The 16,353-nt window shown below is 42.2% G+C and overlaps 2 protein-coding genes across 4 annotated transcripts in view; one reads left to right on the forward strand and one right to left on the reverse strand.

The window, feature by feature from the left end:
- KATNIP (katanin interacting protein) overlaps positions 1-16,353 on the reverse strand; it is a 519,483-nt gene that overhangs the window by 406,505 nt on the left and 96,625 nt on the right. The window lies entirely within an intron of this gene.
- Positions 1-16,353, forward strand: part of GSG1L (GSG1 like) — a 58,590-nt gene that overhangs the window by 16,499 nt on the left and 25,738 nt on the right. For 2 of the 3 annotated variants that reach the window (XM_069869732.1, XM_069869735.1), the window contains exon 2: positions 742-789. The exons of the other annotated variant lie outside the window; for it this stretch is intronic. In XM_069869732.1, coding sequence (XP_069725833.1) covers positions 742-789 — 48 coding nt within the window. The remainder of the gene's footprint in view (positions 1-741; positions 790-16,353) is intronic. 3 annotated transcript variants of the gene reach the window in all.

Raw genomic sequence — 16,353 nt, forward strand, 5'->3', positions numbered from 1 at the left:
GCCTGAAGAAGTAAAAAGAAAATTCAAAACATCCACCCTTAAGATACATCTCCTCCTCAGAAGCAATATGCTTCTCAAAAATGGAGGTGGAGTCCTGAACAGAGAAAATTTAGTTTACAATGACAAATGGACGCAGCAGCCACAAAGAAGAGGGAGTGGCACAGGGCGGTGGTGGCCATAGTATTTGCCTGATATTTAACAGGTTTTTTTAAACACTATGCAATTGCTTGCTTGCTTTGTGTTTCAGGTTTTGTTTGTCCTAGTCACGTGTCGTATCTGTCTATTGAGACCTCTATGCCCATGGCAATGCTTCCTGGCACTGGGAGGTTTGGTCAGACCGTGGTGGGGCACACGCATTGTCCTGATGAGGAGGAGGGCAAAAGCATTGATGAAGGAGACCTGTGCTCTCCAATTGTTGCTCCATCTGGAGTGCGACACTGCTCTAGCCTTGTAAAAGAGCATCGCTGACCCAACAGGAACCCAATCAGCAGAGAAAACCATTTTCTTCACTAGCTGTATTTCATAGTCCTGATCAAGGGACTTAATCCTAAGAGAGAGCCCAGTCTTTGGGCACAGCAATTTTGTTCCAGGCTGGAGGCGTGGGTAAATGTCTGCTGTCAGTGTGAGACAAACTTCTGTAGAGTCTCAGGTGGGAGCGATGGCAGGAACACCAGGCAGAAAGAGGAGGCAGAGGAAAACCAGTTAACTTCTGTCTCCTAAAATAATCCTTTTCTTTTAAAGGTGAAAAATGTCGAAGTTTTATTGACCTTGCCCCGGCTTCTGAAAAAGGTAAGACAATACAGTCAAGGCTTCTTCCCATTTTACAAATCGCATCAGTATTGTTTCTTGTGGTACTTCAGTGTCAGCGGAAACGTTACTGCCCAAGCACACAGGACCTGCGTGTCATCCAGATTGCAGAGATACAGGTGAAACAAATGCCAAGGGTTTAAGACAGCTGTTTACACAGTTCATGCAGATCTGTCATTTCTCTGATGGATTTTCTCTTCGGTCACCTGGATTTTTTCAAAAACAAACAAAAAAGATTTATATTGTAATATAGATATTGCCCTTCTTCCTCCAGAGAGGAAGGACAAACTACATGGTTTCCTCAGGCCATGAAGACTTTTATGGTCAGAAAACTGCAGTCACAGTACCGAAATTCTCTTTGTGAGAGGGAATCATGTACATGCTTGTTTGTTTGATTTACCCTCAAAAAAAAGAAATATTCCAGCATGCAGAAAGAGACAGGCTGCAAAGGTTTTCTTTACACTGATAGTGGAGTTGTAAATTCTCAATAGCAATTTAACCTGTACTTCAGAATAGTATTTATCAGGAAAAAAATGGGGTAAGTTCGATTAACAAAGTGAGCAGTTGAGCCCATCCTGCTCCCTGCTCAAGACAGGGCTCTCTGCCCACAGCTGAAGGAAGAGGTGCATGAGCCTCGCAGTCTCCTCCACACTAACAGTGGGCTTCTGGAGAACCCAAAGGGCAGATGGAAATGCATGTTTGTACAAAGAAGCAATCCATTTCTTAGATAACTTGAGACAGTCGCAAAACCTTTTGAGCTCACAGTGCCTTCATCAGCTCTGACAGAGGCAAGAATCAGTGTAAGGACCAATTGTTCTTACTTTGTCTGAACTGCTGATCGGCTGAACAAATGGAAAGAGAAGGACAATTACCATTAGTAAAGCAGCAGGTTATATCAGTGAGAAATAGTAACAGAGACAGTCTCTGTGAAATTCTTTGTAAGTAAACCTAAATAAATTAGGCACGTAGGGGAAGAACAATCCTGGGATTACTGCCACTAATGGGCTCTGAGCTGAATCTCACACACACCAATGGGACCTTGTGGCATGGCCATCCTTGTGAAAACACCGGCTCAATACTCAGCAGCAGTCAAAAAGCAAACTATCTGTTAGAAAGCATTAGGAAAGGACTTGAGAAGAGCGCAGAGACCATCCTGTTGTATGAGGACTGTATACATCTGAGTGCTTCAACTTCTATCAAATGCAGTGTGATGTTCCGTCCTTTTTAGTCCAGCTTACAGAACAGCAGCAAGGATAAGCAGAGTTCTGGGAAGTTCTGTACAAGGACGAGACTAAGACTCTCCAGCCCAAGGGAGATACATGTGAGAGGACATATAATGAACATTGATAAAGATATCAGAAGAACCAAAAAAGCAACCAGCTAACTGCCTTTCCCAGCACAGGGACTAGTGGGCATTTCATGACACCTTCAGGAGAGAGCCTCAAAATAAGCACAAGGTGTCTGTTATAAAGGTAACGGGATGTTTTGTACTTTATCCATATTCTGTGAGAGTTCGTTATGGTGCATAATGCTTGTTTGCATCACCCACACACTTTCCAAAACAGCATTTAGTGCTTTACTTTAAGGATTTCTTTTGGGTCTGTGAAATGCTGTCAGAAATTTTTTTTTAATTGAATTTTAGAGTTGCTGCAAGATGTCAGTGTGTATTTCTAGACTATTCTATTTTCCCTTTTTGAGGAAGGAAGACTCTTTCATAGTGGTATAAAGAAACTTATAACTATTTCAGTAATGTTGCCATGGAGTTGTTGACAGAAAGGGAGGGGAATGCTTATACAGAGGTGGAAAGTGCTGACCATCTGACTCATGAGCAGCTGTGGATCAAGGTGGACACTGCAACACAGCTCATCTTAATTTTTCACCATCAGTCTCATACTGTCCTGATACTGCGTCGACAATGCCCAACTTACTTTCACTGCACAAATCAACTTCTTGACTTCTTTTTTGGTTTTTTTTCCAGTTAGAAAGGACTTCCTACTCCTTTAATAATTTCATCCCCTCACTCAACATTGACTTTAATGGTCATAGGCTTATCAACTACTCAGTTACACCCAGTGCTGGGATAGGTTCTTGATTCTTCTTCCAAGTAAACGAGGTATGAGAAAATGCATTGAATATAAAATGTGGAGTTCAGTTATACAGATACATTGTGGTTTTCACACTCCATTGTGTAACCAAGAATTTTTGGACTAAACTTATTTGCATAATGAGAGTTCAGCTTATTCAGTTTCTCTGCACAATTTTAGCATTGCAACTAAAACAGGGTTGTTCAAGGTTCTGGTTATCTAAAAGGTCTCCACGTGTACCTGCTCTGTTACTGCAACTGAGCACTCAGGCTTGCTGAAGCTTTCTTCCAGTTGGTTTCCCCTGACCCAAAGACCTCTCTCTAACCAGCTTCTAAGCAAAATACAGGCTGTTGAAGCCTATGCCTCCTTCCAAGCACATCATCTTCTGCTTTTAAGGCACATTAAAAGGAAGCCTAAGACCCAACTTAGTCTAGTTGTGCAGCTAGTCTGTCCTACAGTCCCTTATCAAATAGCAGCAAGTCAGTCTGTCCTACAGTCCCTCATCAAATAGCAGCAAATCAGTATAAGATGTCTGCATAATATTTAAAACATTCTTAGCACAGAAAAGCAAATCACTGAAACATTCACAGTAAAATAAAAACATCTATGGTGAGGCCTGGCTACATCCCTCGCATAAATCTTGCATTCATAAATGAAAATATTTCTTGTTCTTACAGTAAAAATGCAATAGGTTATGCTCGAGCTTCCTATCTTTAATCCATATGTCCTGATCTCTAATGCCGCAGGATACTATATTTCTGATCAGTTATTATACCCTTCACATATATTGCACCGATGACATCTACTAAAAGGAGGCAGCAGGATTCGGGGCAAGCAGACCCACAGAATGGTATAAATAAGCATTTCCAACCCACACTAAGAGAGCTCTTCCCTGCATTTAAGGCAGCTGCCAACAATCTGTCAGAACCTTGTAAGCTTAACATTGAATTTATTAGCTATTGCTGGCTGTTAGTGCCAAATCTGCTTAACAAAATCAGCTTGGTGATGGTAGATAATAAGTAGAAAAAAACCTACATTTTTTTGTGACCACAAATATTTAATATGACAATTTCCACTTGCTGTTGGTAAGGGATGATAGAACAATAGCTGGTTATATTGGCCAGGACTTATAATGGGCTCTCACAGAGCAGATGTTGTTGGATCTCAGAAGGGTTCTGTTTTCTAATTTTCATTACAGATGTGAGCAGTAAGATAGAAAGTATTTCCAAAAGGATTTGGAAGGAAACTGCCATAGTAGCTGAACTGCTCCTGGGATCTTCTCCACAAAACTTAATGGGAGTTTTGTTCCTGCCAATTATTTTGATGTCTGAAGAAGTAAAGGATAACTTGTTTAGTAAGGGAGACTTAGGCATTGCACTGAAAAGTACACTCAGTTCTCAGCTACTTGGTCCATTTTTGAATGCTGCTTGCAGCCTTTTCTCTCCCTTTGGGCTGTTGAAAAACTTACTAAATCTGTAAAGCTCCCTGATGCAGTGCCCATCCTGAACACTCAGGCTGGGACACACTCCACCACTCTCCTCTCATCACATATGATGCACCTTCGAGCTCCCCTTTCTCATTGCTTCAAATCTGTGCCCAGGAGGACTTCCAAAAGGAAGGAACATTCAAAAAGAAGGAACCAACACCACATATTATGTTTGGAAACAGTGGCACCACAATGGAAAGAAAAAGATAACAATATGTCCCATCACATTGCCTGATAGATGATTTTGCTGGCTAATATAACACAGAATCGCAGAAAAGACCTTCAATATCACCGAGTGCAAAGGTAAACTTCACACTGCCACATCCACCACTAAACCATGTCCTTAAGTACCACATCTATGTGTCTTTTAAATCCCTCCAGGAATGGTGACTCCACCACTTCCTTAGGCAGCCTGTTCCAATGCCTGAAAACACTTTCAGGGGAATAATATTTCCTAATATCCAGTCTACACCACATGCATATGCAGGTCTGTTCTTCCTCCTGCCTAGAACCGTGTGGGGATTCAAACTCCCTCATTCTTCCATAGGTGTAGAAATGTCAGCTGTCAGCTACAGTGACACAGAGAGCTGGAGGACAAGGAGTCATGACCAGCCAAACTCCTCCTGTAGGTGAAGGCTGGGATACATACAGCTGGAATCAGTTGGAAGCAGTATTTATGTTGGAAGAACTTTGCTAGGGAGGAGCAAGGAGATGACAGGGTGCCCCAAATAGTTTTCAGGATGATGTTCACTGAGGCTGTGAGCCTGGCACTTTCGAAGAACCTGGAGTGCCTGTAGCACAAAAATGAGGTACTCTGGCCTGAGGAGACCTCTTGGGAAGTTGCTTCAGGAATAGGCTGAAAGGTCAGAGTTGGCTCAAAATATAGAGATGGCCACACCAACGCAGGACAAGTTTCACAAGACAAACTCCTTACACACATGGTATAATCTGATCTAAGTTACTCTAATGCTCTGCAGGACCTCGCTTGCTTCAGCTGTGATATCTGTGGAATAATATCCACGAAGAATGGCAAAGCAGCAGGTCAGGTCATCAGCAAGTGCTTATGTTACAGTGCTTTTTACTTGTTTATAGGGAAATTCACACACATAAAATAGACAAGACTTTTTAGAGACTATAGAGGGGGAGGCAAGGCAAAACCTCACAGAAGGAAGATGCTCATTGCCAGTGAGCATTTAACAGTCCAAAATGTCACAGGGGACTTTTTAAACTGGAGACTGCATTGGCAGAGGTGGAAGATGCCTTTTGCATGTCCTCTGCACAGCTCCTGATGATGCATCATGTAGAGATGATGCATCCTATAGAGACGATGCAATAAGAATTCTGTATAGTCTAAAAAATATCTGGAAAAACTAAGATAGCACACAACAAACAGCAGATAAACAAATAAAATCTCACCTAAACACAGCATGGAAAAAGAGAAAGCTGAGCCAAATTTATACATGTTTCTAAGGCAGCACTACAACAGCAATTAATGAGAAGAGAAACTAGAAGCTTGATTTTAATGGATACCGACATAATAGGTGTACCAGAAATTTGATGGAAGAAAGATAATTAGTGGGACAATAATGTCTTGGTACTGATTACACTGAAAGACAAAGCAGATGTCATGTACTAAAACTGAATCAGAATAACAAGGTAATGTCATTAATCAGCAACACTATCTCTGTGGATGGATTCCATGCTCAGATACAAAACTACAGAATTATATTAGTGATCACCCCTTGGGATGGCTTACAGCAGCAGGGTTAAAATGTATATTAGAGAAGCTGTAAAGACAGAAAACTAAAGAGTAGGAACCCTATGCATAGACTGAGAAAACATCATGCTTAGTATGGTGCAGAGACTAAAATGTGGACAAGTTTTAAGAGCATGGAGAACTTAGTTGGGAAACTGGTAACCCTTGACTTATTCGTGAGTGGTGTGGGGCACTTGGTTCAAATGTTAGGAAGTGGTAACTTGTTTCTGACTAACAGAGATTCAGCATCCTTGCAGAAGCAGCAGAGGTTTTAAAAAAGACCTTGTGAAGAAGGGAATGTGAGAAAAACAAGAGCTGATTAAAAGAAATATACAGATTCAACTAAAAGGGCAAATGGCACTGGATATACTACAGGCATCTAAACTATCCACAAATCTTTTGCAGTCACAGAGTGAAAACAGCAGGTAATAGTAAGTGTTGATGAAAGCAAAGTGATGAACATGAAGAGCAAACCTACCTTTACATATACAGTGATGGGTTCTGAATTAGCTTTTACCCCTCAGGATAGAGTTCTTGGAGCGATGACAGACACTTCTATGAAAACATTAATTCACTGCTCTGCAGAGATTAAGAAAAGTTGAAAAGAAATATTAGGATCATTGTAGGAAACAAAGAACAAAACAAAGAAGTCACCGTGTCACCACATGTATTCATGATGCACCCACCCGCAGAAATCTGTGTGCAACGCTCATCCCTCCTCTGCCAGCCCCAGCTCAAAAAAGTTATCATAAAAATTAAAGAGAGAGAGAGAGAAGAACTTGACAGTTATGGTCAAAGACAGGGAATACTTTTTTTTGTATGAGAAGGACAATGCAGAACAGATTTCATGCTGGAAAAGAGACAAATGAAACTTGTAACAGCCAAGTTTAAAAAAAAACAACTTCCTTTTTTGTGTACCCAACAGCTGTTCTGAGGAGAAAAAAAGAGGATAGATTTTCTAAAAAGACCACTCAGAGGCCTGCACTCAGTGAAAAGAAATGTAACTGGGTCTCCCACAAGAATTGGATGCTTTCCAAAGCAATGTCTTCTCCGATATTTCATGTTCTGCTTGCACTATTCTTAATATATCTGCACTAGGGAATACACATACCCACACAGACAAGTACCTGTGTAGCCGTGTTAGGAGGCTGATGAGTAAGGAAAAAGAAATGTGTTACTAACATTTTATCTGTGTTTTCTTACACATCTGTTATGAATCATTAAAGTTATTTTTGAAAGCTAATTAGATATACAAGGATGAAACCACACTTAATAGCAGAAGTCAAGCTAAATTCCTAAAAGAAATTAATAGTCTTGCTTTTCATGCTGGTGGTGCCAAAGGCATGGGGAAGACTAGTTCTCTGCTGTGGGCAAGGTCTGACCATAATTCATTTCTCTGCACAGCACTGAGGGTGGGAGCGCACCACAGGCCCTGCATTATAGGTCTTCAAAGGGGAACATTTAACCCACAGATATTTATTAAGGCATATGAGATAGTCCTGATGTAGAGTATTTTTCATAGTCTTTTCCACTATATTACCCTATTCGCTATGTTACTGCTACACCAGGAAGAAGGAGAATATAGACGCAAAGACATTCCTCAGTCTGCTCGGCATCATACACCAGATTAAGTTCAGAACCAAGCTCAATGACCAAGCCATAAGAAGTCATAGAAAACACATCATCATAGAGAGGTTTGGGTTGGAAGGGACCATAAAGGTCATCCAGTTCAAACGCCCCTGCCATGGGCAGGGATCACGTACAAGAGAATAATTTTATGATTCATAGCTCCACCTCAGTTTTCAAAACTGAGAAACTAATGAGGAACTAAAGCTGTACAATATCAAAACAGCTGGCATTTCTTCTCTCACTTAAGCAGTTTCAGGTATTTAGCATAATCTCATGTTTCATGAACTGCAATCTCTTATCTGGTTGCCAGCCCTTTATCTACTTTGACTGCCTTATTTGTTTTACAGTAACAGGTAGTTTTAGGTATCTTTGATGGCTTTTAGGATCATGAAGCTTACTTTGTTTGGAGAAATGTCTCTCACAGCTCTGTGGTCTCCCTCTCTCTCCCAGTTTTTTACACTGCAGCACAAGAGGAGCAGGCAGATGGTCTGATATTGTGAGACTGTATGAACCAACAGATGGGCTGACTGCTCAGAGCTGAGTCCCTACGCCAGCCACAACAGCATGCTCAATGTTTATTCCTTTCACCATTTTTTATTGATCACTCCAATATTTGTGGCTTGTAATTCCCAGTATTGGAGCAGCAGAGATGAGCAAATGACTAAAACCATCAGAATATGCCTGGAAGAGAAAGCATGAGATTTCTATAGCCCTTTCAAGCTTACTTTAGTGCTTTTCCCAAACAAGATGCACATTTCTCAGTCTGTACCATTTTTTCCCCTTTTCTTCTCTCTTACACTGAAGAGGGAAGATAAAAGTGAGTTCCTGGTGTCAGGTCCAACTTAGTGGGTAAGTCTGGAAAAGCAGAGCAATGACAGCCAGAGACAAGAAACGAGGACAGAAAACACAGACCAAGAGGAACAAAGCAGACAGGATCAAACATGCAGAGAAAATGTGCAAGGAAACTCAACACTCATTAGGTCTACAGAGCACCCACCACAAAACCCAGCACCTAGTACATGTTTCGCAGCCAACAGTGTGCTCACAGCATCACAATAGTAGCTCTGGAATTGCGTATTAAAGAAATAATTAGATTTTCCCTGATGTGGCAGACCACCATGTGGGTGTCGCAAGATGTGGATGGTCAGCATCTTTCTGAGAACTAGGTCTCAAACAGGAAACTGCAAGTGGACTGTTAGGGTCACTCTTTCTGCAGCAATCTCTATTCCCCTTCCCAGCAGGGTCACAACAAAAGGCCTACCCCCAGTCTTTCAGTCACTAAGACAGTATGTTTTGGGTCCCTCACATGCTATCAAGGCCCTACAGAGAAGATTTAGTGCTTTATCCTCAAAAAACAAACAAAGGAGAAGGACTCTTTCCCATCTAGCACACAGGTGCTCTCTCTCTCCCATCTCCGGTGCAAGTTTTACATTCATAAAGCAGGACACAGAGATCTGAGGCTGTCAAAGGAAAGTCAGGATAACTTTTTGTTGCTGGTAACACGAAAAAGGGTAACACCTCCCTCATCTCCCTGGATGCTGCAGCGTGCATGGAGACCAAGAACAATGAAATATTTTTGCACAAAGAAGGAATGACACAATGGCTTCCTCCATCAAAACTCACCCCACCCAAACCCAAGTTTTGCCCTTATACATAGTTCTTTTCCTCCCAAGTCAGATGACATTTGTCTAGTTGACTTGTCACATCCTCTTGTGACTTCCCTGTGTTGTTCAGCAGTTCAGAGATCTTGGGGACAGTAGCTGTGGCCCACGACCTAACATGAGCGCTTTCTCCCTCAAATAACGGCATCAGTGTCTGGAGCTAGCGGGAATGCCAATGAGGAGGTAAGAGGGATGCACACGCTCCAAGACAGTACTGCTTTGACACTGATGTCTCTTCAGCTACTCAACAATGCAGCACCCAGCCTGTCCTTCGAGTGCAGTGCTCCATCTCAGTCAGGGGCCATAATTTCAATAGTTATTCACGAGCACACATTGCTCAGTTCCACTGTTTCTAGCATATAGGTTATTTGTCATATGATAAACTGTGATGCAGAGAAAACCCCAAAGCCTCTACTTGCTCATATGAAAATTTATCAGACAGATCAAGGTGGAATTGATACGAGGAGCAACTTGAGATGATGTGTCATCATAGCTCAGACAGACTCCAACTATCAGAGCAGGTGCACAACACTGAGTTATGAGGAACATAGCAAGTATAAACCATTTCAAGATCTCTTTGGCTGCTTGCAACATTGTCCAGTCTGATTACTTGCTCAGGGACAGGATGGCACAGTGTGACACTTCAAATGAGGCTGCTTTTGTCAGATTCTTGAACTCATCAGCCAGGAGGGCAGTTCTGCCTTTAGGGCTGCTGGTAGGCAGCAACCGCAGATATCTTCAGCAGGGAGCAGAGGCTGAGGCAGTGGGTGTTTCTAAGGAGGATGAAATCCCATTGAGGCATTCTTAATATGAGTTTACCCCAATTAGGAAGCTAATTTTCTGTCTGAAAGAGCCTTCAGAAATCAATACAGGCTCTGGACTATTGCTTCTCGGGCACTGTTCAAGGAACGCTGGGGCTTTCAGCATGCAGTGTCACATAGCTTGGCAGGTAATTCATTCATTTACGGGGCTTTTTTATGCTGCTGTAATTTCCAAGTCACTATGCACGACTAAAGCCAAAATGCATGACTAAAATGTTCATGCACACAATCTAAGCTGCATGTAACGTAGTTAACATGACTCAGCAATCTCCATCAGGAGTAGCAATATGATTTTCCCAGAAGAGATCCTTTACGAGCAAACAGCTCATGTTTATGGATTAAAAATGCTTTGAACTCTAACAGCAATTTCTCTGTTGGCCACCTCTTCAGTGTTGCCTTGAGAACACGCACTAATATTGGATCTTTGACAGTCAGTTTCATGACCCGACCAGCCTGGAGAAGCAGCCAGGAGGGGATTTCAATATTGCTATTTCATCTGGAGATAGGACCTCACAATCTGGCATCAGAAACTGCTGGCATAGTGAGCTGGCACCAGAAATCAACTTTTCTGATTTGCGAATAAGTGAGCATAAAATTCCATAGCTGCACGTGAATATAGGTGGTAGGAGGTATAGATGTGTATTTCAATTCTCTAGAACTGTTTTTTTTTTCAGCTGTATTGCTCCCAAAGACTCAAGAATAATTAAAATTATGGAACTTTGTGGTTCCAGAAACAGCAATAAATACTTCATTATCATCCTACATATAACTCTCTTCGGATGGTATCCAAGTTCTTGGTATTTCAGGCCAAATTGCTAATGAGTCTGAGCATGGCTTTAATAATGCAACCCAAGACAACTAACAGTCACGTTGCATGTTGTGGGGAAAATGTGCAGAAGTGCGTGTCAGTAATTTCTTGACATTCTTGAGGTCAGTTTAAACAGGGTGCCCTCACAGAAAAGTTGGAGGCAGCAACCAAACAGCTGAAATCAGCTCGAAGCCCCTCATTAACCACGCTGTTCTTCGGATTCCTTAATCAGGAACTCACTGGAGCGTGGTACGATGCCTCAAGTTCTTCTAGGCAGAATTTCTGTGACTTGTTTCAGAATTATTTCCTTATTTCAAAGGAAACTCAGCATTGGCAATTACTGACTCACAGTGCTCCTTGGTGAGAGGTAATGGTGTGTTCATTTACAGCACCTTCCCTGGTGATCAGGAAAGAACTTATGAGCCCTGAGACTCATCACAGGCTGAGATAAAGCTTCTTTACCTCACTGTCAGAAAAATATTCAGTTTGTTTCATTCATTCAGAAATGTCTGCAACATCCTTTTGTTAACACCTTGCCTCTGGCAGATGCACTTAATAAGATCACCAGCTCTGCAGAAATGTGCTCAGTACCTATGAATCTTCCTTCAAAATGTCGATGCTGCCCTCCGCTGTTTGACAGAAACGCAAGGGGCTGATCTTGTCAGGTGGCTCATAACGGACTTCGGTTCCTTGAGTGTTCATATGCGTAACGCTTTTCAGTCACAATGAAGAATACGTTCTCTTCACTTGAGGTTGCTGGAAGATGAATATCCTTGGCCTGTGACAATACTGATGCATATAAGGACATGGCACTGATGCTTTTCACCATGAACTCACTTAGAAGACAATCTCTTAGCACACGGTTAAGGAAATAACAACAGCTCAGAGACACGAAGAAGTTCATTAATGTCTTGGTTAGTTTACTCCTCGAAGAAGAAAAAAATCAGAATCTCTGAACAATGACAGAAGCACAGATGAAAAATATGCTTTCAGGGTTATGTTTTAGTTTTAGGCAAAGCTTCTGTGCGACCTGTCTTGAGATCTCATGGTATGAGGGTGATATGATTCCTTCTGAGGTAGAAGTCCTGCGATGTAAGTTGACTTAATGTGAAATGTTTTGGTGAGTCCCAGCTTTGCCATCTCAAGTTCCAGGTGAGCAGCTCAGCTCAGGTCTTGCACTACCAGTACTGTTGCTTCACAAGGAGGTTGTCCTGAAGATGGCAACCTCTTTACCTCTAGGAACATCTTCACAGTCTGTGGTATTCAGCTTCAGAACAATCCTACCTGTGATATATAGCACCATATCTGTGGGGCAGGGGCAAAGATCCAAAGTGGCCCACAGGACACAAAAGTGGCTCTATCATTTTCAGCAACACTGTTCGGACGTGATAGACTATTTGGTGTAGAAGCACCGGAGCAAAAAATGGCAGGATAAGTTGTATTAGAATAGCAGGTGCCGATGGTACCAAGATTACTGAGTCATCAAGAACCTAATGCCCATCTACCTGCAGCTTCTTAAAGTCCAGTTTGGGAGATTAAGGACAAGTAGATCATTATGTGTAACAGACAGGAGAGAACAGCAATACAGATCACTGACAGCTCCTGGCTGGGACAAAAGGGAACATGCAAACCTAGCACACTTTTGCTTACCTACAAAAAGCCCAGAAGACATGAGGAAGACTCAACAGCTGTCATCCTTTGCATCATCTCATGGAATCCTGGAAAGATTGACCAAATACAAGCTTCTTGGTTCTTGCTTGCTGGATGGACTCTTTGCACATACTTGTACTTGTGTGTGCAGGAGTGTAATGAAAATCCTTTCCCAGGAGGTCTCACCTTGCTACCACAATGTTGCAGCATTATTTCCTACAAGGCGAGCAGAGATGACACATCATCAGACAAATGCTGAGTATAGTGAGGAGGAGGCAGGCCAGAACCTAGAATCTTTCTACATTAACAAAGATTGTCCTTGGCACCCTTGGCATAACAGGCGCATCCCAACTGAGCTCTGCACAAAAACTCACAGCACCTTCTTTGCACACCTAACAGGCAACTTGATGAACAGGCATGGAAAAACCATGAACTGGACAAAACCCCCAAAAATGAGGGAAAGCTGGTGATTTATAAGAACACAGACCCGCAGATAACAGTCATCCATGTAGGAATCTCCAAACGAATCAAGTTACTCTTCCCAAGGAAAGATTTTTCACTAAAGCTGACTTAGGCCAGACAAGTCCCTAGAGCAGAGGACACAGGCTGGTGGAAAACAAGAGAGACAGAAAAGGTGAGAGCACAGAAGACGAGGAAGGAGAAAATTCCTCTGGAGATCTTCTTCCCTGTCACCTGGAATGACTGAAGTCTCCTCAAAGGAAGGAGCTCTCTGCTTTGCAGGAAGGAGGCTGTAAGAGGTTGTAAGTGGAAATAAGTGATGCTGAGTGACTGCCTCATGAGTCTCACGTTGAGAGAAGAGCAGTGGGAGATCACTTTGCCATCAGCACAGAACAGAAAGACACTGTCTCCTGAATTAATAACCTGAACCAACTGTTCTGCTTCTGGCAGCCACAGGAAGATGCAAAATCCAGATATAGCTTACATTTTCTGGATGTTATTATTTCAGCTGAAATTCAGAATCAAAGCAGGCAGGACAGGACATACTATGCAAACATTGCTCGAGTGATTTACCTTCCTTCACATTAAATGCATTTTTAAAAGTCACAGAGCAGATATTCAATGTACACCATGAAATAAGACATGATAGTTAGACACAGAGTTCTTTTCCAGGTAGTAACAGGGCCTGAAATAGAAGGAAGAATTGCCTATGGCTTCCATGTGAAGCTCATCCAGTCTTTGTGTCTCACTGGGAAAAGGTTTCACTGGACAGAAAATCTCACATCTTGCTGAGCCATAGAGAGCAATGGTTGAACTCTATTTCTACTCCAGTTCTCCCAACCAAAGCTAACTTTATCCCCTCAGCTGCTCCCCCAGCACATCATACCTAGCAACTGTGCAATGAAAAAAATCACGGGATGAATTAGGGTGCAAGGGACCACTGGAGCTTTTAGTCCAAGCCCCTGCCGAGGGCACGTCCGTTACATCTGGCTGCTCAGGGCCACACCTAGTGGGGATTTGAATGCCTCCAAGGACAGAGGTCCCACAGCCTCACTGAGTCCCTGTTCCAGTGTTTGACCATGTTTTTGCTTAGGATTACATTGTCCCATGAGCAGAATCCAGCATTTATCCTTGTTAAATTTCATACGGTTGGTGATTTCTCAGCACACAAATCTACCAAAAGTTCTCTCTAAGGCTTCTCTGCTCTCAAGCGACTCAATGTCTCCTCCTAATTGATTATCATCAACAAACTTCCTCGGTGTGCACTCAGCCTCTGTATCCAGATCATTGATATAAAACATTCAAGAGATGAATAAAAGTGAGCCCTGAGGAACACCACTAGTGACTGGCCACCAGCCCAGTGTTACTACAACTCTTTGAGCTCACCCTTTGGCCAGTTATTCAACCAAGGAGGCAGAGGGCAATATCTGCACCGTAGTCTTGAGCTGCAATCACTACTACAGCACTGGCCTTGTGTGTAGATACCAACAATGAGCATCCTCAAGGGTTGAAACAGGGCAACAAACATTTAGGCAGATGCACAGCATATTAAACTTCCAAGTTTGAACTGAAACATTTATGAATTAGAACTTGTTAGTTAGGGCTCTCTGTTCCCTCAGCTATAGGTCAGGTTTATGTAATCGAATTCTTTCCCACACAAACCATTTCATCATTCTCTTGTCATGGAAACTTCTGTTTGTGAGAAAAGGAGGCAAAATCCCTTCTTAATCCTGTTGTGTTACAGAACAACACCCTTGCTGTCTCTGCCTCATATTTCTTTTTGGAAGAGTGTGTCAGTTGCTCTGACACCAAATTGATTAGTAGGAGTGAGATAAACAGCTGTTTGCTGTTGATGGATGCAATATTGCATATACAGCCACTGTTAGAAATTAAAAGGTTTCTTTATTACTGTCTCTGTAGTATAGCTTAAAAACTCAAAAGGTCAGATACAGTGGCAACAACGAGTAGCACGTATTAATTAGATGCGATTGTAAAGACAAGTTTCCAGAAGAAATGTGAGCTGGAATCAGCCTGGTCACTAAGAGGACACTATTCAATATTTGACAGAGGTGGGGCTGCATATCTGGTTTGATAAGCTCAGCTATAGGCATTATCACACATATGTTCTTACAGTGAGGAGAGAACGCATCAATATAAGCGAAGCCTGTAGCAGTCTCTATGGTTACAGCTAACATTTTCTAATATAAGCCATTGTCTTCAGATGCTTAACTTTCCATGTTTCAACTGCTCAGGCTGAAATTTTCCATCACTGCTCATTGTTTCCAGGTGAATTCTCTAGCACTCAGGTTAGCAAATGTACTGGAGAATTCTAGTAGATTCTCATGCTGAAACAGCAATTGGAAATTTGGCAGGGACTCAACATTATCATCTGTTACCATCCTCTCCAATTTACCCCATGGCTTGGTGACTTTAAAAGACTCAGCAGATGCTGCTAGAGGTTTTGTGCTCATATTTTCAAATCTACAGTGGATGAGTCAGGCTCAGCCGGCCACAACCAAGCACTGCCAGAGCGACCTACCTGTGCACAGCCTCAAAGTCCTGCAGAAAATACAGTTCAAACAGGGCACATAAACGCTGCCCTTCACTTGATTGTATCTAGGGGCTGAGAAAACAGAATACAGTCCAAATTTTGTATCTGCAGCTCTTCAACTGAGTACATTATAAATCACTGGCTCCATCTCATTGGTATTCTGGCAGTTTTTCTATTAGTCCCCACAGCAGAGATCTGTGCGGTGGATCCAAACACCCCAAATCAGAACAGTCATTCTGCAGGACATCAGTTTCTGTGAAAGCATTTCTAGTATCAGACTGCAACACTGTGCTGTGATGAGCATTTCAAAACCTGGACTTAAAACATTTTCTTTGAATAGTTTTGTAAAAATGAGATATCCCAGCCTGCTTATCTCCCACCAGCCCATTTACTCTAAGGTTTTACGTGCCTTCACCACTGTGTCTGCTAGATTCTACTCATCTAAACCTTGACACAGGGAGGGAAAATAGATTCTGTGTCCTGTGTTTTGGTTTAGAGGAGCCAAGAGGTTCCAAATATACCCAATGATACATCTAAAGAACTTATCTGAGTTGGGGTCTTAGGCAATAGCTTGTTCTTTTTGCAGATCTGTAACTCCCTGCTGCTCTTCACATCCTCATTCACCACTTTTCCTATTTTTC

Source organism: Phaenicophaeus curvirostris, chromosome 16 (genome assembly GCF_032191515.1).
Source record: "Phaenicophaeus curvirostris isolate KB17595 chromosome 16, BPBGC_Pcur_1.0, whole genome shotgun sequence".
Lineage (NCBI taxonomy): Eukaryota > Metazoa > Chordata > Aves > Cuculiformes > Cuculidae > Phaenicophaeus > Phaenicophaeus curvirostris.